The following is a 27,954-nucleotide window of genomic DNA, read 5'->3' as shown; positions in this document are numbered from 1 at the left end:
GTCCTCTAATTGAAGACAGCGTCTTTATGCAAGACAGGCTAAGGAAAACTTGCATTACCCAACAGTTACCATTCCTCCGTTGTTCCCAGCAATAATAAAAGCTGACGCAATATATAAGGTTGCCTTACAAAAGGCAAATATATTTAATAGTGTTTATACAAATTAACTGTTCGATAATGCTATACAAGGCAGGAATATCTTTAAAGAAACCCTGAGCAAAAAGGAGGATGTAATTTTTATTTTACACTTATTGCAACATTATTTCTGGTATTTGTTTGCTATATCAACTAATAAAGGAATATGTTAAAAACAGATGTTAAAATAAAACTGGGCATTCTTTCCATTTGCAGCTTATTTAAAAATCTAGAGAAAAGAGTTCTGTCCCATCAGCTTCAGAAGTAGATGTTTAACATGGTAGAGAACAAGTTGAGCCTGAGTTACCCAAGACAACCAATTCCTTTTGCAGAAAGAGTGTCTTCTGTCATCAAAAAGAGCCATCTGGAAGAGCCTTGGCTCTCTGCCAAGAACAACCCTTTAACAACTGCTTGTCGTGCACTGTAAGTAATAACGTTCATAATGGCACAACCTGGAGTGTTGGTAAAGGTCCTACTGGAGGAGCAACGTATTCCTCCTCCCTCAGTAACCGCAAAAGGATATTCTTCTTATTCTTTGGCCAGTTATAAATGTGAGTGTTCTGCAGCCAGGTAGGCACGTGTTCCTGAAAAACAAATGGAAAAAAAGCAAAATCCCATAAATCCTCCTGAATCTGTACCAGAACCTTGCAGATTCCATCAGACTCTGCCAAGCAAGATTTCATTTTGTCTGTTCTAGGCACTTCCCGTAACAACAAGAAATTTTAATTTGGCTTCAGAATTGTATTTGGGTTCCTAAATAAATGAACTTCGTGTGATCTCACAGCTTGCCTGTCTCTCTTTCTTTCCTGCCATCACATTGGCTAATTTCACCATGTTTCAAAGGCAATCTGATCTCAATGACAGGCAACTAAAGGCTTGTGAAAATAAACATTGAGAAGAGAAGGGAGGCATTTCAGTGCCCCTACCAGGGAAAGGCTGCCACTTTAGTAGCTGCTGAAGGATCTACACAACATGTTCAACCTTGTGATGAGAATCAATAGGGAAAGAGCAGGACCTCAGGGGAGCATTTCTTATCCTGGTAGCCTTCTTCCCCCTCCCCTTGCACCTTCCTTCACCAAGTGTGGTGTCCTCTGGCCACCTCCTCAGCAGGAGGTTGAGGCCAATGCTTGAGCTCGAGGAGAGACTAATGCATCTCCAGATTAGCAGGGTCAAACCTCCACCACTCCCTGCATCCTGGAAAGATGCAGTCTTTCAGAGGGGTTGGCTATGTCCATTAAGACAATGAAGCTGGGACCACCATGCCCTTGGACAGTGACAGCAGGCTGATGGAGAGGAGCCTGCTCAGACCTCATGTTCTCATGTCTCCACAGCCTTGGGAGGCTTCCATATGGACAGCCTGGATGTGCAGGAGTGACGGGCTATTATACCACTCATTAAGAGGGTCAAAGACTGATCCTTGATCAAAACCAGCTCATGTCCACCGTGAAGGTGGAGATTTCTTTTTGGAGAGCTTATTTAGCAGGGCAGTATTCTCCCAGGGTGGCCCCTGTTAGGAGCAGCACAACCCCTGTCAAGCGAGTGGAGCTAGCTCCAAGGGGACAGAGCAAAAAAGCTGCTGGCGTGGACCATGTCTCTGGCTCCTCGCCAGGGGATGCCCTGGCAGGGGCAGCACACGTCCTGCCTGCCAGCAAACAGCCTAGCTGCAGTCCAAATTTTTCATTCCAAAGCCTCATGCTTCTCAAATTGGCTGTCTTTTCCTTGGCCTGTACAGCCGTAGGAATGAGGCTGCATCATTTCCACTGCGCAGGGAGCGGTTTGTGTTAATTGATGCAACCGCTTTGTTAGATCTGTACGATTTTTGTATAAGAAGGAGGTAAGTCACACAGGCACCTACAGACCCATTAGTCTGACCTCACCTAGGCTTCTGCGCAAGCAGCTTGGTGAGTGGCAGAGATATCTATCAAGCCTGGCTTTCCTCTTTCTCCAGTGACTGAGAAAGTATAGGCTTTGGTCAACCATCTCTGCAAAGTGGAGGTTTTAAAATGTTGTTCTTCCAGGTGGACACCTCACTGCCCAACAAGGGTAAGATCCTGCAGCGTTCCCTTTGGTAGGAGCATGAATAACGTTTCTTGCCTCCACCTGCAAGTCTGTTTTTGCACAGGAATGGATTTTAATCTTTATGCACTTTACTCCTTTGACAAACCTGTTTGAAATTGGCCAGGAGATTCGAACGTTACTGGGAGACACAAAGATAATTATGTTTACGTGCACACTCTTATTACATAAAATTTGTTTCTTTACTGAATCTTGTTAAGAGCTATAGAAGGAAATGCAATGAAATACAGCAAGGGTTTACCAAATGAGCCGTCTCTCTGTCTTTGATAAGAAACTACATTTTTTGGAGGAAGGAAATGCGGTAGGCATAGTCGGTCTGGACTTCAGTAAAGCATTTGATATTGGTCCACATGGGAAATCATTAGTTAAGCTTGAAAAGATGGAAATTAGTGTGAGAAATGTATAGTAGGTAAGAAACCAGCAAGTGGGAATATAATGAGAGAGGCACTATACATCCAGGGACAGGCTCTGCTCTTTTCTTCCAGAACTGCTCCTGTGGCCAATTTCATTTAATATCCTCCATAATGAACTCAGTGCTAAAACCACCTGCATGCTTATCAACTCTGGCAAGAATTTCAACCTGAGGGAGGTGTGTAGGGGTAAAGGGGTAACTATAGCTGCTATTTTGATCCAGAAGGAGAGCAGAGAAAGTGAGAAGGGGGCTTTTCTTTGCCATGCAACACCAGCTGTCATTGTGAGTGGGAGTAACGGGAAAATGGTTACTGCCCTTTTAATGTTTTTTTATTCAGCTGTGTATATGTAAGCCAAGAGGAAATTCTCTCTACACCACAGAGACTATTTGGTAACTCTGAGGATCAAACTGGTAGGAAGAGGGCAGAGGGCAGGGCTGTGTGTTCAGGGCCATGTTGGCGGAGCACAGTTTGAGCTCTCCTGGCTTCTCCGGCACCGACCCTGCTCACCTCACCCAGCCGTCTGCTGCCGCTCTGCCAGAGAGAGCCTCCAGCGTGGGGCAGTTAGGCTTAATGCTTTGGTCATGGGGTGACCAGGTCAGGAGGACGCATTTCTGTGGTTTGGCTCAAAGCAAGCCTTCAACCAGCAAGACCCAGGTTTCCTTTAGCAGTGTACGATGGGAAGCTGGAAATACCAGTTCCACCTTAACTGTGTGTTGTGCTTTTCCCCCTCATTATTCAATTTCCTAATGAATGCTCTTTGGATCACATAGATCCCTTCCTGTTGGAGGCTGACTAACTTTCACATACCAGCAGTGCTTTATGATGTGCTTCGTATGAGATTAACTCATATAATAGCCCCGTCCCCAGATGAAACCTTCCAAACCTTGCTTTCCTGCTCTTTTCCACTGTCAGCTACAGTAGTACTTGAACATGTAAAGGACAGCACAAAAAAGACAAAACGAAAGTGATTTTCCCACCAGTATCATCCAATTGTACATAGATATGGCATTTTTCAGGTACCTTGCTTTGTCTGCCCACAGACTTCATTACTGCAATTTGTTCAGGCTCTGATGCTCTCCTTCCACCCATGACGTCCTCAATTATATTATCATTTAACTAGTTAGATGAAGGTAGATGATGTACCAAAGAAATGTGTGGAGAAAGAGAGCAAAGCAATGGCAATAGAAAATGCTGATCTGCATAACTTAGATGAGACAGGCACCTCCTGAAAAACTGAAGGGTGATGTGGACTACAGAGGATGGGCAGGAAGGCTGCCTGGAGCCTGATGCTTTGATAGCAGCAGCTGAATAAACCAACCCTGGAAATTCCTTATAGATCACTGTCTGAGAGAACCGCCGCTATATGCTAAATAGTCTTCTGATACGTAAAGTTCAGCCAAAATTAACGTAAGTGTATTGTTCTTGTGTCTGCCTCAAAGCCCAAAGGCAGCTGTAGTGCCTGCTGGGCCACTTCTCTCTGCAACCCTTAAGGTGCCGAGTGGCCAGGCTGTATGGTTGGTTCATGTAGCAGGCACTCAAGGAGCCCCCAAGGTTAGGAGCAGTCCTGCCCTTTCCCCCCAGACCAAGCTGCAAAGACTGACTGAAAAAGCTGACCAGTTCCCTGCCTTTGGTCTGCCCAATTCCCACCAGGGCTGCCTCCCAGCTTGTCACACTTAAGGCAAATACCAGACTGAGATCATTCGGGAAGGGAGCTGAATGACATGGAATACCAGAGGTACCGCTCATTCCAGAAGACCTCACATATTTTACAAAGCCAGGGACATAATTTCAAATTTCTGAGCTTATATTAAATCAGTGCCTAAATAAGGAACTTTGTTACACTAAAATCCACAAGTGCAGTGGAACTTCACAGCCCTACAGTGATTGATACCATTGTTTAAATTTTGACTCACGTTCCAAAATTTGGGGACCTAAAGAAATAGAAAGAATCTTTCCATACTTTTCCAATATGCAGCTGTACCTAGGGGTAACATGACAGCTACCCAACAGTGCGCACGGCATTTGGCGACAAAAAGTGAACATGTATACAACACATCCATTCTATGTTTGGGGAAGAATGCAATTTCTCAAGTATAACTGAACCTGTTTAACTTTTCTGGCCTTGTAAAAATCCAAGAGATTCTCTCAGAGTGAGGAAAAAGAGATGGGAATCTGTTGCATTACTTATTTCTTATTCTCAAATGAATCTTCAAAACCAGTAAGGAGGGCAGATGAAATTGCAAGTCCTAAAAAACCTTATAGTTTGCCTTTGATGGGCCCATCAAAGTTCAAGCAATGGCCTAGTACTTTAATATTTATTATCCTCTTTATTTTTGTATTCTCAACCCACCCTCTTCCAGATCCTCACTTCACATCAGTCATAAATCTCTCCCATCTCACTCATCGGCATTACATCTGGAGAAAATTATAAAAGGGTTAATATAAAAAGCGTGCTTGCTGGATAGATTGTCTCTCTCCATTTAAATTCTTTCAATGCTCAAGACGATGTGAGTTTTAGTTGTACATTCATCATCAGAAATACATTTATGTGCTGATTTATATTGTGGATGAAATGTTTTTTATTTGTATGTACATAGAACTATAAACTTTTAATGTAAAATGTAGCTTTGGAATATTACTAGTGGGATATTAAGAACCAAGAAATTGAGAGCTTGGGTTTTAAGATTTCATCTGGTGCACAGTGATCAAAATAATATGTGCTTAATCATGTGACAAGTATATATGCATGTATGTACGTTACCTTTTTGGCATTTGGAAAAAGCACAGGGATGAATCTGAAGTTCATACTTCCTTGTTGTATAAACTCGATCTGCATCTAGAATAGAACAAATTGCCAGATTTATTGTAATGACATGTTAATTTTTCTTCACATGCATCTGAATCCTATGCGTAAAAACATTTGTTGCTTACTTAAACTGCTCTTCTGTTAACTGATTTGGTCTATTGCTGGTGGACTCGATACCGTTTTGTTTGGCCACTTAATCTGATTCTTCATTACTACAGAAAGGGTACAGGAAAGATCCGTCAACATTTCTTGAGCATTTAGTTCTGTGGTGTGAAATAATTGTGGGTTTAGCTGCAGTTGCAGTCCCATGAAATCCATCTAGAACCGATGAAGCTTGACTTGACTAAGGCCCCTGTTCAGTCTCCAACAGGGTGAAAGATTTCAGCCGGAGGCCAGCTCTGTGTCCAAGCCAGGATGCAGCCTGTTGCCCATGTCCCAGCTCCGTGTCTGAGCTGGGACCCAGCCTGTCCCCCATGTCCCCAGACACAGGCATCCTGGGGGTGGGTGGTAAGGACAGCAAAGTGCTGCTGAGAGCTCATTCGTTGGTGACAGCTTCTGGGAAGTCTGACCACAGGATCAAACCGGGGAATCAGATGGGTTATAGGTTGAGAAAGGCAGCAAACTGCAAACTGAGGGAGAAAGGATGAGCTTCACGGCTCTGTGGGCTCTTCTGGGCTAAATGTCCATCCCGTGACAGACTGCAGAGATGGGAATCTGTGACCCCCCCAGTCTCCTGCCACCCTGCACTCCCCAGGAGCCCCCCCCTTTGCAGCTCTGGCCTTCGCTTTGCAATTCTACCTTTCAGCCAGCTTTACTGCTGCCCGAAAAAAGACCTCAGTTACAGGATGGCCGAAGCGATAGGGGCTCGTTTATAGGGAGGAAGGTCAGGCACTGTTAGATAAGATTGTGCTCAGGGCTACACAGCAGGGCAACAATGGCTCAAGAAGGTGAAGGCGGGGAAAAAAAATGAACAATAAAGAATATGGAGAAACAAGATGAGCATGTTTAATAGGACTTTTCTTCCTTGAACCTCTTAGCAGATGTTAATGAGCATACGGAGCTGATGAGAGGGAGGATTAATGAATTCCAAAGGGGGGTGTTTAACTATGGGGATTAGGGAAAACAAAGCAAAGAACCTGCCATTTGGAGACAGATTTGTCTTTTGAGAAGAAGAGACAGAGTCTTTGTAAAACAGCAAATGCATGTTCTTGCTTACCATCCTGTGGATGTATTTAGTATGTAAGCCGTGTTCATCCCTGTCCAGCTGGGATTCAGCCCCTTCCACATCCTGTTTGTATTTTGGACTGATTGCTATGATTATCATCACCGTCTTCTGTTAGGGAGAAAAGCACTTTTATGAAATTGGGAAACGCAGTGTGTTTGGTAGAGGCAGATCGGAAAACTGCCAGTTTGTGTTTTAAGTGATCTTTATGTTCTTGGCAAACACGAGAGGATCTCATTCATTCTGGCAGGAAATACAGGAGAAGCTCGCACACTCGTTCTCCTCATTATTTCTCGAGATCTCATAATATAGAAATTCTAAATGTCAAGAGATATATTAGCAGCTACCAGTTTACAGTTGGAATCCCTGTAATAAAAAGCTACTTTTTATCAGTGTAGAGTGTCTATGTACATACACAGAAAAGTTTTATCTTCAAATTCAGACCTAAATATTTTCCAACAGCTTATGTAAAAGTGCATCTATTTAACCATCTATGGCTTTTTACGCACAAAGCCACTAAAGGCAGCTGTCTATGGAAGCTGCATCTAGGGCTCTCTGCAACAGAAATGACAACTTTCTTGCTGAGCTTAGCAGCAAAGTGTGCAGAGAGGTGGCTGTGCAGAGGGGTGGGCTGCTGCGGGATGGCCTGGGCAGGTTTAGGGTTACCTATCAACTCTGTCCCACCTTGCCGCAGCAGGCTGAAGGCAATGCTCCTCGCCTTGCCGGGACAGCCCGGATCCTGCCTGTGACCTGTTTAATCCCAGGCCCCCACTAAGCTCAGGTTTCCACAGAGGGGCCATCCTTCATATCTGGGAAACATCTCTCCTCCTTAATGGTGGGCCGGTGAAGAGGCTCAGCAGATGAAAGCCTCCTACTTGTGTTTACCTAGGGCCTGTCTTTCATCCCCGCCACATCAGGCTGTGTAAGGCTTCCAAGTCTGTGCCTCATAGTCAGCCTGGCACCTAATTAACTCTTTCCTTCTGTGCAATATCAAGGGAATTTGCCCCACCACAGGGTCAAATACGGTAAGGAGCCATTATCCCTTACACCAACTTAACATACTCCAGAATTACTTTTGCTTCTGCCTGACATGTATGTAAGCACTTACAGATGTTGAGGGTTTGCAGAGACATGCCCGGTTGCACACATCCCCCTGCTTGTGTCCAAGCAGTCCCTTCTTCCTCACACATATAAAGGTTTTGAAGTTAGAAACTGCCTCTACAGTCAATGGAGGAAAACAAACATTTCTGGGGCGGGCAGTCAGAGAAGGATCCTCATCTGGAGGCAGGGAATTGCTCCCTACACATATTGGTCTCTCCTACTGACTGTGCAGGAGTCCCAAAGGAGATCTGTCAGGTTGCATTTTAAGTGATAATGATGTTTTTGGCAAAAGCAAATTCACCCTGGCTTCTGATTTCAGTACCTCTATTGCACATAGTGAGCCGAAGCCTAATTTGCCCTGATGAAAGTCCCAGAAGGGATAACTGCATGGCCCCAACAGAGGCCCCAAGCTTGCTCCACATGCAGTAGTACCGTGCCTGCGTGGTAGTGTACCTGAGCCAAGGTGTCCTGCTGGATACCTTTAGGAAACCTGGGTACCGCTGTCTCAGGTGGTTGAGCTTCCTTGCTCAGGTGGGGGAGAGCCCATCACTTTGTCATCCTGTTCCCAAGCCATGGAGATCTGCCCAGAGTGAGTCAGAGGCCCGGTGGCTACCCAGCAAGGCACGAATCAAAGGAAGCCACCCCATGATGGCATGTGTCGAGAGACAGAATCGCCAGTTTGTGTCCAGCTGTGCTGGGGTAATGGGACCACTTGGCGTGATCCTGAAGGAGATGTGCACTCACTGCTCAGCTGAACTTCAGAGGAAGTTGTTGCTGCGGGGGGCTGTGCTGGCAGCAACATAAATCTCTGTTTTACTGCTTAGATAGATACACAGTGATGAGAGCAAATCTATCATTTGACTAACAAACAGAACACCAATTTCCAGTTTAGATATAAGATGGTTTATCCAGCAGAACCCTTTAGTGTTTTAGATAGCAACGTAAAAGCTACTGGTGAGAAGCAGAATGAACATTAGCCACTACTATGCAGCCTGGGATGAAAACCAGATATCATTTTAACCAAGCATAGCTAAACCCCACTATTTAAAAATGAGATGGAGGAGCAACTGGTCCAATGGCAGCTTCAGGCTGAATGTAACAGCCAGCATTGGAATTTGGCAGGAATGCCAGGATTAGCACTTCATTTCTTAAAGAAAGAGCTTTGGGACCATAAGATATGGAAGTGAGCGAGATTTGCCTATGCTCTCTCTGCAAGGCCTCTGCCATTTGTGTAGGGGCAGGGAAGACGATAGTAGGGTCTTGCATTTTGATTCTGCTCCTGTTACTATTAGAATAATTCAACCATTTTCCTCAGGTCACCTCTGCCATGAACAAGGTTAAATTGCCTTTACATACATCACCTAGGTAGCGCTCCATCCACTTAATGATGTCAATACCTCGTACCGTGTCTTCAAATATATCAATCTGCAAGAGAATGAAAACCTATGGTGAGCATCCTTTCACCTTTCCTCCCCATTTGGTGGCACTGAAAAGGCACCTGCTCTTTTCCCTAGTTTCTAACATGTGTGCCTAATTCCCTTAGGAAAGAAACGTGTGCACGCACAACTTCTCCCCTTTCCCTGCAGTCCGGAGTCAAGCAGGACGGGCACCCCAGGCAGGCGGAGTGGGGCTGCTGCAGGCACACTGCTGGGCTCCTGCGCAGCCGGCCGTTCGACCGGCCACCCTGCCCTGCCAGCTCCCAACTCCCAGGCATTTTTTGCTTAACGGAACAAGAAACAGCCGCTGCCAGCGAACGTTAGTTATGCGAAGTTTGCAAAATGGCTTTTTTGCCTCTTTAAACAGCTCACGAAGGCGGATGGCTGCCCACCTCTTCTATCTGTGTAGCTGCAAACGTCCACTATTTTCTGGCTGCAAGGTTATATACTCAGTGTCAAGTTTTAGCTTCATATTGAACTAAATGTTCAGGGTGTGTGGTGGGAAGTCAACCAGGTTACTGATACTGGATGCAGTAACCCAGACTTCAGCGACAGCAGAGAGGTGGAGGACTTCAGAGGACTGAATACGACCAACACCACTCAGTTCCCTGCACACTCAGTAAGCCCAGAAACTGGCAATCAATGACTGTGACCAAGGAGTAAGTATTAACTTCTCCAACCTTTTGATAAAAGAGTCATGTTCTGCTCTCAAGTCTTTCTTTTTCCCCTTCTGAAAGTAGAGAGAATATTTGTTTCCCTGCTTTGGGGCCATTTTGCTATATTTATTATGCTGCAGCAGGCTCCAAGAATTGCTTGTCCAGCTAAGGTGCCATTAATGAGCCTTCTACTCCATACTGCTATGGTGCCCAAAGCTTTCTTATGAATTGGTCATAGTACAGAACTGCTGGATAGAAGTATAATTGCAGTCTCTCAAAAAAATCTTTGATTCATGGAAATAAATAAGCGTGTGCAAAGCCCCCCACTGAGTCTCATTTAGTTTAATGATAGCCACTTACTTAAATGCTTTCCTGAATTGAAGCCAAAGAGTGAAGGTTGAGGGGTCAGATAGCATATGCACTTGAAATAAGAAAATATGAATCAAGATTTTGTTGAACACTGAATCCTAGAGCCTCTGTGGATGGCTCCCGTAAGAGAAGGATGTTATGAAGAAGCAAACTCATGAGAAGTTAAATGAAAATCTGGAGGGCTTATGGGATTAGCGGTAGGACACAGACCTTTTCAGGCCAGTGATTTTAGAATCCCTTTTAAAACTATAACAAAGCAAATGAAACCATGAGATGGGCTGTTTCATTAAGCTGTGTGAAATAAATACACTGATTTTAGATGATTTTTTAGCAGAAAGGTATTCACATCTGAAGAACCAACGATGTAATAGCATCACAGAAAAAAAGCTGCAATGGGATGAACATGAAAACTGACCTTTTTTAATATTAATATTACAGATCAAATATGAGACAAAGTTAATGGAATAGCTCACAAAACCTCATACTATTGCCCATCTGGTATCTGGTGTCATGAAATGAAATTTTCCAGGGTCATTATTAAAACACATTTCAAAGCATGAAATTCAGTTAAAATATGAGCAAACAAAAAGGCAAATCATTTAAGTTACAGTTTTTAAAGCCAAAGCTAGTTCGTTCTATTTGTATCTTCTTTAACCTACAAAATGTGATGATAAAAGAAAAACATTTAAATGGACAGTGTATCGCCTCTGCTTTTTAAAAAAAAAGTCTCTTTTCTCTCCTGGTTGAAAGTCATTTTCTCCGGAAGGAATACTTACAGCAGTTTGAAATCCATTTACAAGCAGGAAGTTCACAAATTTCATGACCTCCACCGCTGCATCCACCGAATAGGTTATAAAGACCTTGCCTAGGAGAGAGAGTCCATATGAATATGTGATGCATTAAAATACACCATTTGGAGGGTGAGACTTTCGCAGCCCTCCTTTTCCACCATGCTGCAGGTTCTGCTCACCTACATCTCTTCGGATTATTTACAAAATGGATGCTGGATGGTGCAGTGGCTTGGTGTTGAACTCAAACCCCGCACGGCTTTCCTCCAGACCTCACTGATCTGACTGAGAGCTGGAGGAACCCTCACGCACGCCGTACTGCCTCACCTTAGAGCAGCATTACCCTCCTGTGCAGGCAGGCAGGATGGCTGATGACAGCGATGTTCTCAGCTGTCCTTGCCATCGTGGAAGGAGTTTTCTTACTAACTAAAGAATCATGGGTTTGCAGGTCAGGGTGAGCCAGCTGGCTAATCTAATCCAGCTGTGCATGTATCACAAATGACACAGTTTTATCCAGTAATTCCTGTATCTAGGACACACTAACTGATAAAGTAGGGTCTAGCCAAGAGTGGTATCCGGTGCCATAACTTACTCCTACAGGCCAGAGAGATGCAAGTCTCTGGATTTGAAAGGTGATGTGCGAAATGAAGAATACAGGAAAAATCAAAATCTCAGAAGAGATGTGGAGGCTTCTTAGCAATGGTATATCTCACCTGCTACCCAGCACGGCATTAAGAAGGAAACCAGTTTTCTGAAACCCTACTTTCCCGTAAGAGTTGAAGGGTGAAAGCGTTTCAGGGGCTGGTGGCAGGGGAAGCACCTCAGCCAGCGCCTGTGCTGCCCTCAGCCCTCCGTGTGGGCTCCCGGCCCAAAGTCCTCTCCACTCACCAGGTCAGGGAGAAACTGAAGTTGAGACTCGACATATTTGTCTGGTTTGGGACAGGCAGAAACACTTTATCCCTAGGGCTTTGTTTGTTATTAGTCTTTTACTGTAAGCTTCAGTGCCTCTGCCTCAAAGGGACATCCTGTTTAGCAAGAAGTACCAAAGCAATCTAAACAGTGTTTATTTTTTGTAAACAAAATAACAAATAATTAATGACAATTATGTTTTCAGGATTCAAGGGGATAATTCCATCCCACTAAACACAAATGCTCACACCCTACAGATGTGATGACACTCAATATTTTCTTTTCTTGTTGTCTTTGTGTCTTAATGTTGTTCCCCCTGCCTTCTCCCCCCCTGGAGCTTTCCCACCTAAAGCTGTCAGGCTGCTTTGTAATATCTTGCACAGAACAAATTTGCTAACCACTTACGCAACTCCTCTGGCAAATTGCTGGTTCTCAGAGTTCCCTTGGCTGCAGGGTTACTGAGAGGTCTCGGGACGGCAGCTGGAGAGGGCAAATTGTCAGAAGGACAGCAGCATGCTTCATCTGGGCCGCATGCCTTGGGGGGCAGCTGACCATTAGGTAGCTGGTTGTATAGCTGGTTTCTACAAAAAAAGCAAGCGAACATTTAAAAAATATTTATTTTCAGGTAAAATTCAGATTTTTTCTTTCTTTTAATAACATGCCAAGAACTTTATCTGCATATTAGCTAGGAAAAGTTCTTGTAGAAATGCTTAGCTCGGCATTTCTACTTAGTTATCACAGCATCTTTTGAACAGATGATACCTTGGTGACAGTCTGCCACAAGAAGCAGTTTATTGCAGAAGCAGCATTAGCCACAGGAAGTAAATGCACCTCTTAGCTGAAAGCTGTTATGTTTGCAATTAGCAGAAGCAAAGGCTGTTTCTGAGTGAGAGATGTCATGGATGTTGTTACGCATGTATGGGAGCAGGGTGGCACTTGGGTAACCTCTTTCCATTATCTAAAGGGTGCTTCATCGCACCTCGGGTGCTCTCAGAATGTCCTGTGCAGCACAGGAGGCACAGCGCAAGATGGGGATTGGGAAAAATTGGGGTACAAGGGCACTCCACCTCCAGCTCTGGCACAGCTTGGAGCATCTCCACTTTTGGGCAAAACTCAAGAGTTTTGCTAAAAGGAACAAAGCTCATTTCTTGACCAGCAACAGGAGACACAATGAGGGTTTCTCATGTCAGGGATCTGTGCTCCAGACCTGCAATAACTTTGCCTAATGTCTTCTCCATTGTGACAAACAGAAAGGGATGATTTTAGGAAGCTTAGCAGTTCTTGTCCCACTACACTTTGGCTTCACAGTTTAAGTCAATAGGAAGGGAAATCTATAGAAATTTTTATGTGAGGTGTGCTTTGAAGCTGCTGGGTTGAATCGGTTGGACGAGTGTCAGGTTTCTCTGAGAGCTTTTCCCCACAGAGCAGTGATGTTTAGTCAATCAAGCCCACTCTCTTTTTTTTCTTTGCCTTCCTTAAATGAATGATGACAGGCTGGTCACAGCATGTTTTCTGTTGTCACATTAAGATTTGGTTTATTCATTTCGGTACAGATGTTTTCTGTTACAAAATACTCTATAGGCAAATATTACCAACATATAACTGCCGTTCCTGGAATCAGCATTCAAACACCAGCCACGCAGCCGCAGGACAGACCCCACATATTATGGATTTCTTTTAGCAGAAGAAAATACCAAGAAAAGCAACAAGTACCTCATAAACGGCCACAAAAATCTACCCTATGGCTAATTTACAGATCTTCCCCAAACTTCACCTTATCTAACGAATGCGCCAAAAATTAGGACTCTATTTTTAAATTTTACTACTCCAAAGGATACCCACTATTCCTCAGTATTTTTACATTTTCAGACAAACTTTTCAGTGCAATTATCTCTACTGCAAGTACTGCCTTATCTTGCTGTCACTTTTCTGTCACAGCCCCTAACTTTTCGCAGGCCAGAGCAGTGTGGTATTTCAGCCATTTGTCCTCTTTTGTCCCACCTATTCACCCAGTTTTCTTCCAAGACCATGTCACGTAAGTGGACATTTTCGAACACAGATACCTGTAAGTTTAGCACCTCTAAAAGTACTGTGGCACTTAAATAAAAATGGTCTGATTTCAGATGTCCTCGATACCTGAAGCTTCAATTTGTCTTCAAGTAGCTGAGTCTGGAGAAAACCCTGCATGCATAGTATTTCCCATCTGTTAATGACATCCTTATAAGGAGGGAGATATAAAGCCTGGTAAGTTAATATTTGAAAACGAGTCAAAAAGCCCTGGATGAGAAGTGCTAGACAGGGTGGTTTATTACTACATGAAAAATCATAGAAAAGGCTGCAAACTGCAAGGTAGAGATGTATCAGCAATGGACGAGATTTCCTCCCTTTTTCTCTGCACTATGGAAGAGATAAGGAAATGACTGAAGCCAGTGATTGAGGCATCCCAGGCTGGTACAGCGTAAAGCTGAAGACTGCAGTGAGCCACCAAATTGACCTTTGCTCTCGAGCAGGAGAGCTCTAAGGTTTCAGCTAAGATATTTTTCAACCCCTCATCCCTTTAACCTTCAAGCGTTTATCTTCCTTAATGCATGCTTTTCAGGGTGCGCTGTAACAACATATCAGGTATCTGGCTTTGAAGTTCTCTAGGGTAAGGTCAGGCCCCTGTTGGGTGTAAAATAGCAAATAAAGAAAACTACCCAGCATCTCGCATGTACCCCTGCAGCCCGGGCACGCTAACATTACAAGGCTTCAGAATTATTGGTTGAAAGCCCACAAAATCAGATCAGAGGAGCTTCTACCGCGCACAACTCACCCCCCCGAGGCGTACTTACGGGAATCGAGGAGGACCAGGGGAGGAGCATGTCCTCTGGGGTGGTCGGTCTCCGGTGCCCTTGGGAGCACGAAGGTTTGAGTAATTTGGGATGACTTGCTGGGCTGGGTGGATAACTCTCATGCAAGGTCCAGGAACAGGAGGAAACGGTTGCGACGTGTGTGCAAAATGTTGGTAAGGAGCTCTGCCATCTGGGAGGGTGAGAAAATAAAGGCAGCAACTATCAGTTCAGCCAATACATTTTTGCCTCAGTTTGTGTTTAATCCTTTCCAGGCACGTCCTCCTTCATGTCTTGGGAAACTGAGCAGTTTGGAGGCATTTGCAGGTATCTTGGTCTAAAAGAACCCAGATTAAGGAACATTTTACAGCCTGAAGTTTCCTATTTCCCATTCATATATGGCATGGCTCAGATTCCTGCCCTGGGCTGGGCTGTTGGGACAACTGACAGTTAAACATTCAGGGCTGCTTTGTCCCTGCACTTACCATGCCTCAGTGTTTTTTGGTGGTTGGGTTTTTTTTTTTTTAATTTCTTTTTGGCAATAACTTGCGAAAATGAATCATCCCAACGTTCTCATGAAAGCAGATGCAAAATCCTGGAACAAATCAGTTTGCAACACTAAGGCTAAACAGACTGTGATTATTGTAAATGAAAAGAGAAAAAATAATCTCTTGGTTTGTTACTTCACCCTGTATGAATTTTCTGCCTAAGTGACCTTTTAAGGTCTTGCTGCTGCTCCTGTTGCTATCCAGGGGGCTGTAGGGGAAGACCAAAGTTACAGTTTTGCTTAAGTAATTCTGAAAAACCTTACTGTTGTTGGCCACACACACGTAATGCTGTTTAATAACTAACGTACGGTGGAACTGTTGGCATAAACTGAAAGAGAAAGCAATGTAAGCCGTTTGTTTCTCAAACGGAGAAAACTATTTTTCTTTTTTTTTCAGTCTTTCTGCTTGCAGTGTTCATTAGGCAGCAGCTCTGTGCACTTTCAAGCTGCTGTGCGCAGATCAAAGTCCAGCCTGGCAGGGCTTATTAGCGCTGCATGATTACGGTGTTATGAGCTGGCTCTGAAAGCTGCAGTACTCAAACACTCTTCCTTTCCCCCCCTGGACTGTTTTTTTTAAATCCTTTTAGCTATTTTGGGGTAGTGCTTTCATTTTCATAGTAGCCATGAGGACTAAAATTTTTTTTTAAAGGGGATGAAAAAAAAGAAAGATGACAAAGCTTCAATGAAATAGTCCAATTCCAGGAGCCAATACTTTAAAAAAACCCAACTAACCCCAGAATTGCAAAGAGATTCCCGACGAATCTGTTGAGATTGTTTCAGGAGATTTTCCTGCTCCCTCTCTTAACTATTTGCAACAGCACAGGGTGAAAGAGGCTGGGAGAGCAAAATTGAAAGTAAATATGGTTCCTCATGACCAGCTCTAGGGAAGGTGTCTGGGCTTTTGGAGATTCAGTTTGGTTTACAGGTTTTTAGGCCAATGGTTCACCAGCTTCCTTTGGATCTATCTGATGCTACAGTATTTTAACGGATGCAACCACTGCCATTCAGAAGCACAGTATGGCCAGGCATGCATGCCTGCACACACCAACAGCTCCCATATATAAGTATCTGAAATAATGGTCCCTGGGCACGTAGCGTTGCTGCAAGGATTTCTTTGACTTCAGAAGCAGTTTTGCTGTTGTATCTCAAATAGCAGGTGTCCGGAGCCAGCTTAGAGCCTACGGGCACAATTGCTGTTCCCCAGGAGAGGCGTGTTGCAACACACAAACTGCAGAGCTTTGTTGTGGGTTGCCACTGCCCAACAATTATCTGAAACGCAAGGAGCTGTCAGGAGGTGATTTACGCTGTACCAGGCGTGTGAGAAACAGGAGTACAGTTGCCAGCTTCTTGGTCCTGACCAAATCTGCTCCAGCCATCTGAGTTTATTTTATTCTTTTTGCCCTCTGGATGTGGTTGAAACGGTAGTGATTTTTCTAAAGAAAGGCTTTCAGAGTTCCTGCTTTAAAACAAAATAGCCTCATTCAGTAAATGTCCTACTTCTCACGATGCCAGCGTGTGGAGGAGGTAAATGGAGGTAACTAGTGAGGGGTGTTGTGCAACCAGCTCTTTGTCTGCCTAAAGCTGAACGGAAAGGAGAAGGTATGAAAAGAAAACCAGAGGACATTTTGCAAATGTTCAGCTGTAGACATTGACGAAAGTCCATCTGTAGCCCCTTCCCCTTTACAAAGTCCCAAGATCAGAGGTGAAAACTGAGGCTCTGATACCCTCTCTCTTTCATATACCTAATTATAGCACATTGCTGGAATGACAAAACTCCTTAAACGGATGTAATATAAATGCTGTGGAGTCAACAGAAGGTTAAGAAAAAAAAAAAAAGGGTTATCGGAACAGGCCTACAGCTTTTTATTACAAAGCCAGCCCAAAACAGGTCGGGGTCTCATGAGTCTAATGTAATATAAATTATATTAAAACAATGATATTACTGTTGAATGTTCAAAGCTCACTTCATAACAGATAAAAATCTCAGAGACTGAAAAGGAATACTAATTAATAGCAGGCTGTAAACTGCGTCGTAGTCTCCAAGAGCCAAAACACCCATATTGACGGAGTCACATCAGCGTTCAGTGATACAATCACCAGCAGCTGAGAGGGCTCCATTTTAAGTAATGAGCTTTCATTTCAGCTGACAACAGAAAAAAATGAGGATGATGGATGTCACGCTCTTTTCACATAGAAATAAAACACATGGGTGAGTTTGGTCATAATGCTGGGAGATACTATTTACAGAGATCAAGGGTAACTGCCCATCCTGATTCTGGCAGGAAATTCTCAACTTTGGGGATCCAAGTGGGAGCAAGGAAATCTATGGAAACAACAGGAATTAAGTCGGTATAGGAGGCTGCTGAGTGACTGATGCAAGGAGGAAGGAAATGACTAGAATATGAAATAACAGCAGGGAGAAGGCTGTCTATGCTCAGCATGACCAACAAAGGCTAGTTTCTAGGCAAAATCATTAGCCTTCATTTGATGAGTAACTGTGACCTCTTTAACTTTTTATCTGGCTCAGAGGTTCTGCATCAGAGAGTCTGGCTGCATAACCCAAAAATCTGGAAATACAAAATGGACTGCAAATAGATGTTTAAAAAGGTTAATAATCGCATGCTGTGTATTGCCATTAAGTACAGCAGGAAAACACCACCTTGGTGAATGATGGCTGTGATACACCCAGAAAACCTCCCGTGGGGTGACCAGTGCTACTCACATGGGCCCTGGGGGTGCTGCTCTGCCGGGCAGCGGTGCCCAAAGCAGCCGTGGGCTTGCGAGGAGGCATTGGGATGGGGCAAGTGCTGGCACATAGGGCACTGCTGATGCTCAGGTCCAAAAAACTCTCTGGAGATCAGTGGTCCTGGGAGGTCCTGGGGGTTCAGCACAGACACCAGCGGTAAGGGGGGCTCCAGGTGCTTGATGCCCATGACGTCTCGTGACTGGGAGTTGTAGCCTGTGTCCACGGTCCCCAGCTCTGCTGGGGGTCTTTTTCCTGAGGGTTGCTGTGACCGTGAACTCCCTTGGCCGCTTTCCTCCAGTGAGTCCTTGGGAGCATCAGACAAGCTCTGCTCTGATTTACTGGAGTTGTGCCCGGTGTCAGCTGAAAGCTGTGATCTTGGCTGCATGCCTGGTTTGTCCATAGCTACAAGATGCATCTTGGAGGGAACTACTACAGCTATTGATTCACCGGGGGAACAGAAGTGTCCGTCTCCATCAGGATCAGTATATCTTGACCACAAGCTTCTGTCCGCCTCCACGGATGGTGCTGACTGATGACGTGCTGGTGCTCTGCAGAGGCATGATGGATCGGCCACAGGCTGAGACGTTTGAGCAACACACGGCCTCTGGGACTCCTCATCCTCCGTATCCTCTCCAGAAGGCTGCAAAGCCTTTTCCAAGACATGTTCTGGAAGTGGGGACCATGGCATGGATTCATCCACTTCAACTGGTATGCTTCGACCTACAAAAGTGCCTGAAAAAGTGGCAGAAGAAACACTGTAGATGGACAGCCATACAGACAAATGCCTGTTGTCAGTCATAACTCAATGACTGTGAGCTGGAATACTGAAGAGCAATGTGTATGCTTTATATTGTTTATATTTTTATGTTTTTTAAAAAGACAGGCAGGAAACAGCAAGAAAGGTCTGGCTGAATTTTGGCAAAGCAATAAAGCAGAGGGTTAGCTGGAGTGTGGCTAGCACAGAGTTATAATTTGGACTAACCTGACATAGAGGCCATTTCCAAGTTTTGTAGTTGCACTGGAAACGAGAGTCAGCTGCCTTACTGCAAGGCCAGGATTTTCCAGCAAACTGGAAAACAAGAGAAAGGGGTCTTGTGAACATGGTACAGTTTCACACAGGCAATAATCCTAAAATAACTCCAGCTCAGAGACTGGAAAAGACATACCGGTCAGAGTTCTGGAAATCGCATTGCGCAAAACAGACGCTTTTATGGGATTTCTGGAACTTACTGTTCCTGCTGAGACTGGAGGGGGGAAAAGCACATGAACTGTCTCTCAGAGGTAATTTCTGCACCTGGCAAAAGAGCAGGCTGCTTAGGTCTGGAGGTTTGGCTCAGGCATATTCCAGGGAACAAAATCACTTGCAATTATTTTACTCCGGACCTTCTAATAATAGCTTCACACCGATGCCTCGGATCTAAATTTCACCACACACCTAGCTGAGCAATTTCAACTCCAAATTGGTTTCCAAGTGTTGCTGCTTATTTTATCAAACCACTTCATCCAGCCTATTACCACATGGCTGTTGTTATTTCAAATTATTGAAAATTAAAAGACAATTTAGAGACATTAGTTACTGTTTGGATTTTTTTCCCCCTTCCTTTGGAATTGGCTTGGGCCCAAACATCAAAATTACCACTTCCTTTTGGGGGTGCTGTCAGCAAATTTGGTCCAGCCAAGCGATCCCTGATGATGGACGCCTCTGCTCCACCTTCACTTGGAATGACAGCAGCAGTGATGGGTGAATGCTGAGTGGGCTTCAGGAAGCGCAGCCATCTTCATCCTCTTATACAGGGGTGCCGATTGGCTTGCTCCCAGCAAATTTTATCTGTTACCGTGGAGTATAGAGAAACAAGCCCAGTGCTCATAATTTCCCCAGCTGTTTTCCTTCTATCACATTGGAGAAGCTAAAATCCCAAGCAGGAGAGTTATCGGAGAAGAATGGACTAAGCACTCAAGCAACAGGAATGACAACGTTTGGGAAGAGGATCTGGCTTGAAAGCCTGGTAAAGAAAGTCAAAACCACAACACGTTTGAGGAGCTTTTAGCTATCCAAGGATTTCTCCCAACTTCAGTCACAGTAGCTTGAACAGAAAGGTCAAATGAAGAACATATTCAAATGTCCACAGTATTAAAGACAGTTGAACAGGATCACAGAGAGGTATAAGGCAGTGTCCCAACCTTCACCCTGGCTCCCACAGCGATTCTGTGAAAGCAAATGATGTGCCCATGCTATAGGGCAAGTGTGAGGCTTTCCATTCATGCTGATCAGATCAAATGATATGTATTTCCCACTGAAAGTACCTCTGGCATAGAAAATTCTGGGTGTAACATTTGCTGGGAAGTAGGATAAAAACTGTGCTTTGCTGCTGGGCTGCAATGTAAATACTCCTCCTCAGTGTAACTTAAAACCCATCTATGCAGAAAATTTACCATATATTCATACATATCCTATGGTATAATAAGCACATCCACAGGGAGAGTTATCCTGGGATAATTACAGTGGGATAATTATGCTGGTAAATTTTCCCATGTAGGCAAGTCCTCAGAGCAGCTATTAGTTGCACCAACACAGTGAACATGCTGCTGCTCTGACAGCTGCAGCCCCCTGCGTGAGCGCGCCGGGTCTGGTGCCAAACCAGCTCCTTCCCATACAAGCACCCAGGCTTGAAATCCTGACGGTCAGCTCACCACCACCACACACGTCTCCCTGCAGTTGCATCGCTTTTCCTGTACGCCACGTCACTAACGCCGGCCCTGCTCGCTGAGTCATGGTTCTCTGACAGTCATAACCGATGCGATGGGAAAGGGAAAACCTCGAGCTTGCATAATCACAGAACCGTGATGGGGACTTGTGCTGTGCTGTCCTGTGCGGTGGTGGCAAAATGTCCCTTACCTGGGACCTTTGGTCAGATGGCAATTTAAATGATGACTGTCCTGTGGTGGTGACTCACCAGGACAGTACAGCGCAAAGTCAGATTTATGCAAATCAGGGTGTAAAGCTGCCGAGTGGTCCCCTGCCAGACTTAGAGAAGAGCCTGTGAAGGTTAGGTGTCAAACTCCCTGCAAGGCATCTGCCTTTCCCTCATCTCAACAGCTTTGTAAACCTGACCCTTGGATCATCTGGCCTCGAAGTGCCTGCTCAGACATGCTTCGACTTGTAGATATCTCTGTCCATTTGCTTGTAAGCTGAATGACATGCACTTGAGCAGCACAAATCATATTGCAAAATCTTATTTCCCTCCCCCCCCGCCCCAAGCATCTCCAGTGAACTGGTTCCTTGTGCAAAATTCACCCTGTTGTTCACAAAGCACAAGCTCAGCTGTGGGGTACTGGGGTACAGCTCCACCTCTTTAGCCACATGTGTTGTCTGAGCATCTCCCCTGTTAGATATAATGCCTAGCAAACACCCAAACATGGCTTTTCAGAAATAAATTTGCAATGCCTCATACACTGAGATGCTTCTTTGATGGTCTCTGAAGTAGTCAGATCAAATTGCTAGAAAAGACTTTGAACTCAGATCCTCTGTATTCAACCACCTTTAGTTTAGCACCATGACAAGAAGAAGAGATTTCCGCAGAGAAACCGAGAACTCAGTCCAGAACTCAGTGAAGGAAATAGGAATCTCTTTATTGACTTCAGCAGGTTTTTGATTGGGTGTCAGATGGGATTTAAAAGTTACTGAATTCCTTTGGAGGCTACAACCTCCAAAGTTTTTGGTCTTTTTTTTTTCAATTGGATGTCAGATGGGATTTAAAAGTTACTGAATTCCTTTGGAGGCTACAACCTCCAAAGTTTTTGGTCTTTTTTTTTTCGATTGGATGTCAGATGGGATTTAAAAGTTACTGAATTCCTTTGGAGGCTACAACCTCCAAAGTTTTGGGTCTTTTTTTTTTTAGTTCCATTGCTAACATTTGGCTATCTGTGAAATGGATCACGCACAGACTGTGTGGACCTAATGAAAGGCACAATATGGGCAGAAAAAATTCAGGCTTGTTTTCTTCAGTTTGTTGTTTAGTGTATTTACTCTGTGTTTTGGAGGAGGAATATTAAGACTTTATTAAACTTTATTGCAAATGATCAGCTACCAAACTCTTCAAATGGCTTACTTCAGAATAGTTTAAAAATGCCTCTCCTATTGGTTTAGCCCTCTGAAAGGATAAATACCTCTTTATCTCTCAAATCAATTTAATATTTAAATGACAACCTTATTTCTTTCCTGTGTAACATGAGCTAAACATTATGAAAATGACTCCAAATATCTAAGTAAAAATAATTTGGTCAGACAGAAGAAAGACCTGATTCCATCACTTGTGTTTTTACCTGCAAAAGCTTCTAGTTTTTTAAAATATGATTTTGCTTAGACCCTGCTGCAGGATAGCTGAGCAGCGAAAGCTGAGCTTTGATACCCACGCACAGCCCCTGCTCCCGCAGGGCGGAGGTAGGAGGCACTGAGGGGCCGAGGGCTTTGGTGTTAAAACAGACACATCATTAAAAAGGAGAAAAAGTGACTTCATCCTCCTCCTCCCTCAGTAGCTCTGGTTGGAGAGAAAAGCTGTTAAAACAGCAGAGCTCTGTCTGTAGAGATGGCCCTGAGGATAAATTAACCCCAGGACGTGCTGAACACTTTTTTGAGCAATGCTGGCAATGGTATGTGGATGGGAATTCCCGAGAGAAATCCCCACGTTGCTGGAAATGTTACAGATGATTCAGAAACATCCTCCTCCAACAGCAGTGCTTCAAGACATTGTTTCTGCTCTGCTGAAGACCCTCAGCTTTTGGAAAAAGACCCAACGCTGAGCCCATTATCCCGGTATTTTATGTTGCCTTGTACCGCAGAGTTTCATTAGGCTTCCTTTGACTTTTCTAGTTAGCTTATCCTGCAAATATAGTTAGGACACAAAAATTACTTGCTTAGGTCTCCCGTGTTGAAGAATTAGGGTAAAGGAATGCTTCAGCATGTTGAAATACCCTCAGAAACCTGTAGCCTGATCCCTTTTCTGGCATGGAAACCGCTGGAGAGCGTAGATCGTGCCCAATCTCATTTCCAAAGACACTGCAGCTTCAAGTCAGATCATGATATTGCCAGAAAGCTTCGAGAATTTAATATCCCCCCTGCACCTATGACTATGCAGGAGATTACTGATAACCAGCTGGAGCTGTTGCCTATATTCCTGCTTGTAATAAAGTGAAGAGGCCCTTCCTAAAAGACAGAGCAGCCAGGCCTGGACTGCTCTCAAAAATGTCGAGGGAGCTCCTTAACCCACCCTTTCTCCTTCTCTTCCTTCCTCTGCTCATACATCCAGTTCTGCAACATGCATTAATTCAGCAAATAACCTTTCCCGGGTGGGTGCTCAGTGACTCAAGTTCCTGGGAAGAAACCCCATCCCACCTCCCTTGCGAGGCTTCCCACACCTGGAGAGGTTCTCCTGCTGCTCCTGCCAAGGAGCCCGGAGGGAGGCTGCCCAGCCCTCCTGCTCACGGCTGGGCGCTGCTGGCGGTGGCTGCTCCCAGGAGGCTGCAGGGAGAGCCTAAATGAAGGGGAACAAATTCTTCTGCAGGTCGGTAGAGACGGGCCTGAGCGCCCGAGTTTGAAGCAAGGGCACAACTCCCCTAAAAAACATTCGACGGAGGCAAGGGGCTGCCCAGGGAGAGGAAGGGTGTTGGGCTCGGGCTCATCTGTGAGGTTTTCTTGCGGCTGATTGCAAAATCCGTCAGGTATTTCATCTGTTTCCCAGCTCGAAGACTTGTCAGGGTGCGCTGTCCCAAAACGCGCACTAACCATCTATCTGCTTTTGATTAGAAAACTTCTGTTGTGAAGAAACAGAAGAGAGACTCTGCAATGCGAGCATAGCTGCGGTCCCTGTCACTTCCGGAGAGGGGGAAAATATCTTTGCTCTTTTGATCAAAGTTATATTTGTCTACATTGTTAAAAAAGAAAATATTAGGATGAGAAAGAAACCTCACCTTCCTTGGTGCACAACACACAAGGGAAGGGTTTTTTTATTCACCAGTCATGGCATTTCTGAAGTGGCACGGGTATAGATTAAGGCAAAGCTGAGTTCACAAGGGGTGGGGATAGACAGGAATTTCTTGATTTCCAAATAATTCCTGTGTACTTTGGCTGAATCCTTTAAAATCCCTGGTGCTGCTGATATCCATCTGCAGGATGGGAGTAAACGGATGCAGAATTTGCAAGCTGCCGTGAGGGTGCACATGTTGCGATTACAACAAATGCTGTTGCCATGGGGTCAGATAAGCCTAAGCGTGTGAGTACACTTGCCTTCAGTGCAGCTTTCCCTACAGAAACACTAGAAAGAAACTTTCCTCAAAAAAACCCAGAGACAAATCCTTCTAGGAAGAGCAAGTGCAAATGTGGGAACTGTTTTGGGTCTATAACCTAAATAAACACAGCCAAGGAAATCCAAGCTCCAGAGTTTCACACTTCACCATGAAGAATTTTGGCTGCTGTCATCACAGGTGCTTAACCATCTCCCTTGGGTACCCTCCACAGCGAAGACTAAAGCAACGTGTCACATTCCTAGCCCAGATTTGAAGCCCTCTAGGGCAGGTAATGTTTATTTTTACAACTTCTGGAAAAAGTAGAAAAAGAATATGAAAACAATGTTCCTCTTCCACACTGACTATGTTGCTCTTTTACATATTTTCTGCAGCCATGGCATGAAGGTCTACATACGCTGGGAGAACAGGAGAACATACTTCCAACCCTCCCTGCATGGCAAATATCACGTTCCCTTTTGCAGCACTAATGTTGCTTCACTGGGCAATCCATGGTGCAATGGCTAGCATAGACCCGATATTTTTCACCTCTTTAGTGTAGACTTCGATATGCACATAATAGGAATGCTAGGCAATAAGTACTATGAAACATCTTCAGGAAGGATCCAAACAGGCATCTCACATATAGGCAGCATTCTCTGCTAGGTTTCTAATATTTGTGAAATATAAAAATGTCTGCAGTGATCTTAGGTATCCTTAAAAATGCGTTGGTTTTTCAGAGATTGTTTCCCACCTATTTCTGATGCTGATAAAACTCCCATAGGCACTGAATAACCCCCAAACTGGGATATCCCATGGCCCTGGGACGTCTAAAAATGCTGGCACAAAATTGGGGCTAGCTGAGTGGGGTTGGACAGAGGGACCACCCCGAGAGGTGTAAATCTCTCCAGTCTGCTTTCCTATAGCTTCATGCCTTATGAATAAGGCCCCTTATTAGGAACCAGTGGTTCCTAATAAGGGAGAACCTCCAGCATTTTGTGGGCTGATGTATCCCTCGTCCCTAACCGCTCTCCCTGCTCTGCAGTATGAGGGCTGCAGGGTGCGTGGGTGGTGGGAGGGCATGGGGAAGCCCGGGGGACCTGACACGTCTCCCTCGGCTGGTGTGAGAACAGCTTCGCTCACTTGCTTTCATGGAACGTGCAAAAATTTATATCTCTTTCAGACGTGTACCCTCTATCAAACTTCAAAAGTCACTGCTGGGGGTGGAGGACACAGACAGACACGAACGCCATAATTGCACATGCCTTCTTTTCTGCCTTAGAAAGACAAAAAGAAAACCCAACCCCATAAAAAAAAAATAAAAAATACAGCATGCTTCAAGACATCGCTGGTGCTCAGCAAGAGCAAGCCCGGCCTCAGAAGCTGAAGGCATTGCAGGCAGCAGCACAATCATCAGACTCTTGCCAGCAGCCAGGGGCATTGGCGAGTGCTCGCTGGGGCACCGGCCCTGCGGCCAGCACCCCTCGCACCCCCGTCTTCGGCATCACCTGCTGCGGGGGTCATAGCCCCGTCCAGCGGTGATGGGGCATCGCCGCCCGCCTGAGACGGCACAGATGCGGCCAGGCCAAGCCTTGAACAAGCCCGGGGCTTGCAGGAAATGGGAATTTATGGTCTGGTGGCCCGTGGTGGCGGTCGGGGACCAGTAAGCTCAGATCTGCCATTCTCGTTGCCCAGCCAACATTTGCCCTACAAAACCTGAGTCCTGGAACAATCAGTTACTGTGTGAAATGGGAGCGGGTTTTATATGGCTGATTTTACTCTAATTAAAAAGAAGTACTACCGGCTCGCTCCCACTGTTTCCATACCAACGCCATGAAGAATGGTGCAAACAGGGTCTATGATCCTGTTTTCTTCATGCTTTCCAGCCACCTCTCTCTCACCAGGTCCGTGGACCTGTCCTACACAGCCTTGAGCAGTGCTGCAGGGGCAGGAGAGGAGGGGAGGAGAGAGGGGAGAGAAGAGAAAAGGAGAGGAGAGGAGAGGGCCATTGGCCCACAAACCACCTTGAGGCTGCACAGCCGTGCAGGGCGGGAGCGGGAGCGGGCCTGGATGCCAGGCATTGCCAGGCAGCTACGTAAATAGGCAGGACAACATTTCGACACCAGGTGTATCCATTCCCAGTGTTTACCCCCAAACCCTCCTGATTTAAAAAAAAAAACCCACAACAAAACTGCAGTGAAATGGCTGAAACATGTTGCAACCATCTGTGAAACTCAGGCTATCGTTACACGAGAGGAGGGGGGGAAGGGAGCGAGACAACAATTTGAGGGAACACCCCCCCACACTGAGAGCCAGAAGTGGGTCAACAGCTAATTACAAATGGGGCCCGAGAAAGGCAGCATCTCTGACACTTCTTACCTTGCGGGCGAGCGAGGCTTGCGCTGAGCTGACCGAGGAAAGCGAGAGGGCTGGCGTGCCTCCTGCGCAACCCGTCGCTCTCTTGGCGTGCCCGGGTCTCCTTCCTCGACCAGCCGGGTGTTTTTTTTTTTTTTTCCTCCTCCTTTTACGACACTCTCCCTGCCTCTCCCAGGTAAGCGGCAGAACTGGCTCTGCAGCAGGAAGTGGAAGAGGCAGGCATGGCACGGCACGGCACGGCACAACGCAGCGGCGGTGGCGGTGGGAGAGCTTCCATGGGGGAGTGACACTTTGAAGCTTAAAACTCTCTCGAAATCCCTGCGTGTGGCTCACCCCCTCTCTCGTAGGAAGCCAGGCTGTCTCTGCGTGAGCCCTGCAGATAAATAACTGTAGGGGAAACCCGGTGTGATTCCTAAACAGTGTGCCTCGCCGGGAAAGTCATCTTTTGCTTTTTAGTCCTCAGTCGCTTACTGTCAATGACAAACGTTAAACCAACTGTGATTCAGACTACTGAAGACAATCACATGATGGGTGTAAGAACTATATAAAGAACAAAAATAGGATTTCTCGTCTGCTTTTTTCTTTTAGGTTAGACTTCTAGACACTTCCAAGTTTCTCTCTACACCCCCAAGGAGCAGAAACTCACTTTTCCTACAAGCTGAAACCCCTACGTATTCGCACAGCTCCTGAAAGCCCAGTAACGCCGGCGCTGATGGCACAGCGCAGTGGGGTTCGAAGAGCCCCGGTAAGCCACGCTGGCCGCTTCGTCGGCGCGGTGCCAGGCTCCACAGCGGTGGTCCCCGGCGTGCCTGCTGGACGCAGCTGCGCACCCCAGCCTACAACCGCTTTCCGTCCCCCCCCACCTCAGCGCGTTTCCCTGCCAAGAAGCTCTTCCTGATCTTTAGCCTACATTTTCTTACTTTAACCCTAGGAGGAGTCTGGCTTGGCTGCAAGTCGTGCGCAGCTCTTCATCCTCTAGGCGTCCGTGGGCTGCCACCACACGCTGCCTTAATGCCTGGTCGGCCAGCCTGCGCGCTCAGGGACGTCTAAACCACCCCGAGCTCCTCGCTCGGGCAGTGCCACCGCTTCTCCTTCCTGCGGGACTGGGGGCGGAGGAGGGAGCCGCCTGCCCGGCATTCCTCCCCCCCGAGGACAGGCCCTCTCCGGGTGCCCGCCGCTCCGCCAGCCCCTCTTTACGGTCACGAGTTGAAGCCGTGACCCAGGCACTGATTTCCTCTTGTCAGGGAATGACTGCCCGCGTTTCTGGA

At 45.6% G+C, this 27,954-nt stretch overlaps 1 protein-coding gene and 1 long non-coding RNA gene across 7 annotated transcripts in view; one reads left to right on the top strand and one right to left on the bottom strand.

Annotated features, from left to right (window-relative positions):
- The window catches only part of LOC138689585 (uncharacterized), a 70,897-nt gene that overhangs the window by 36,688 nt on the left and 6,255 nt on the right, over window positions 1-27,954 (top strand). The window contains exon 3 of one of the 3 annotated variants that reach the window (XR_011328478.1): window positions 26,862-27,249. The exons of the other annotated variants lie outside the window; for them this stretch is intronic. This is a non-coding gene — a long non-coding RNA (uncharacterized lncRNA). Of the gene's footprint in view, window positions 1-26,861; window positions 27,250-27,954 lie in introns of those variants that run through there. 3 annotated transcript variants of the gene reach the window in all.
- On the bottom strand, window positions 115-27,843 carry TRAF3IP2 (TRAF3 interacting protein 2). 4 transcript variants are annotated; one of them, XM_069805059.1, is made up of 10 exons: window positions 27,607-27,843; window positions 19,014-19,100; window positions 18,008-18,763; window positions 14,742-14,931; window positions 12,316-12,491; window positions 10,990-11,078; window positions 9,109-9,177; window positions 6,646-6,762; window positions 5,385-5,459; window positions 115-718 (listed from the first exon to the last, which is right to left on the bottom strand). In XM_069805059.1, the coding sequence occupies exons 2-10, from the start codon at window positions 19,027-19,029 to the stop codon at window positions 572-574; spliced, it is 1,635 nt and encodes a 544-aa protein (XP_069661160.1). In that variant the 5' UTR covers window positions 19,030-19,100; window positions 27,607-27,843; the 3' UTR covers window positions 115-571. The 4 variants fall into 4 exon arrangements, with proteins under 4 accessions (XP_069661160.1, XP_009916682.2, XP_069661161.1 ...); XM_009918380.2 differs by lacking the exon at window positions 27,607-27,843 and adding an exon at window positions 26,690-26,864; XM_069805060.1 differs by lacking the exon at window positions 27,607-27,843 and adding an exon at window positions 19,198-19,220.

The sequence above is a fragment of the Haliaeetus albicilla genome, chromosome 17, assembly GCF_947461875.1.
Source record: "Haliaeetus albicilla chromosome 17, bHalAlb1.1, whole genome shotgun sequence".
In the NCBI taxonomy this organism is placed as follows: Eukaryota; Metazoa; Chordata; class Aves; order Accipitriformes; family Accipitridae; genus Haliaeetus; species Haliaeetus albicilla.
Note: the sequence above shows the minus strand (reverse complement) of the source record. Positions and strands in the feature narration are given on the sequence as shown.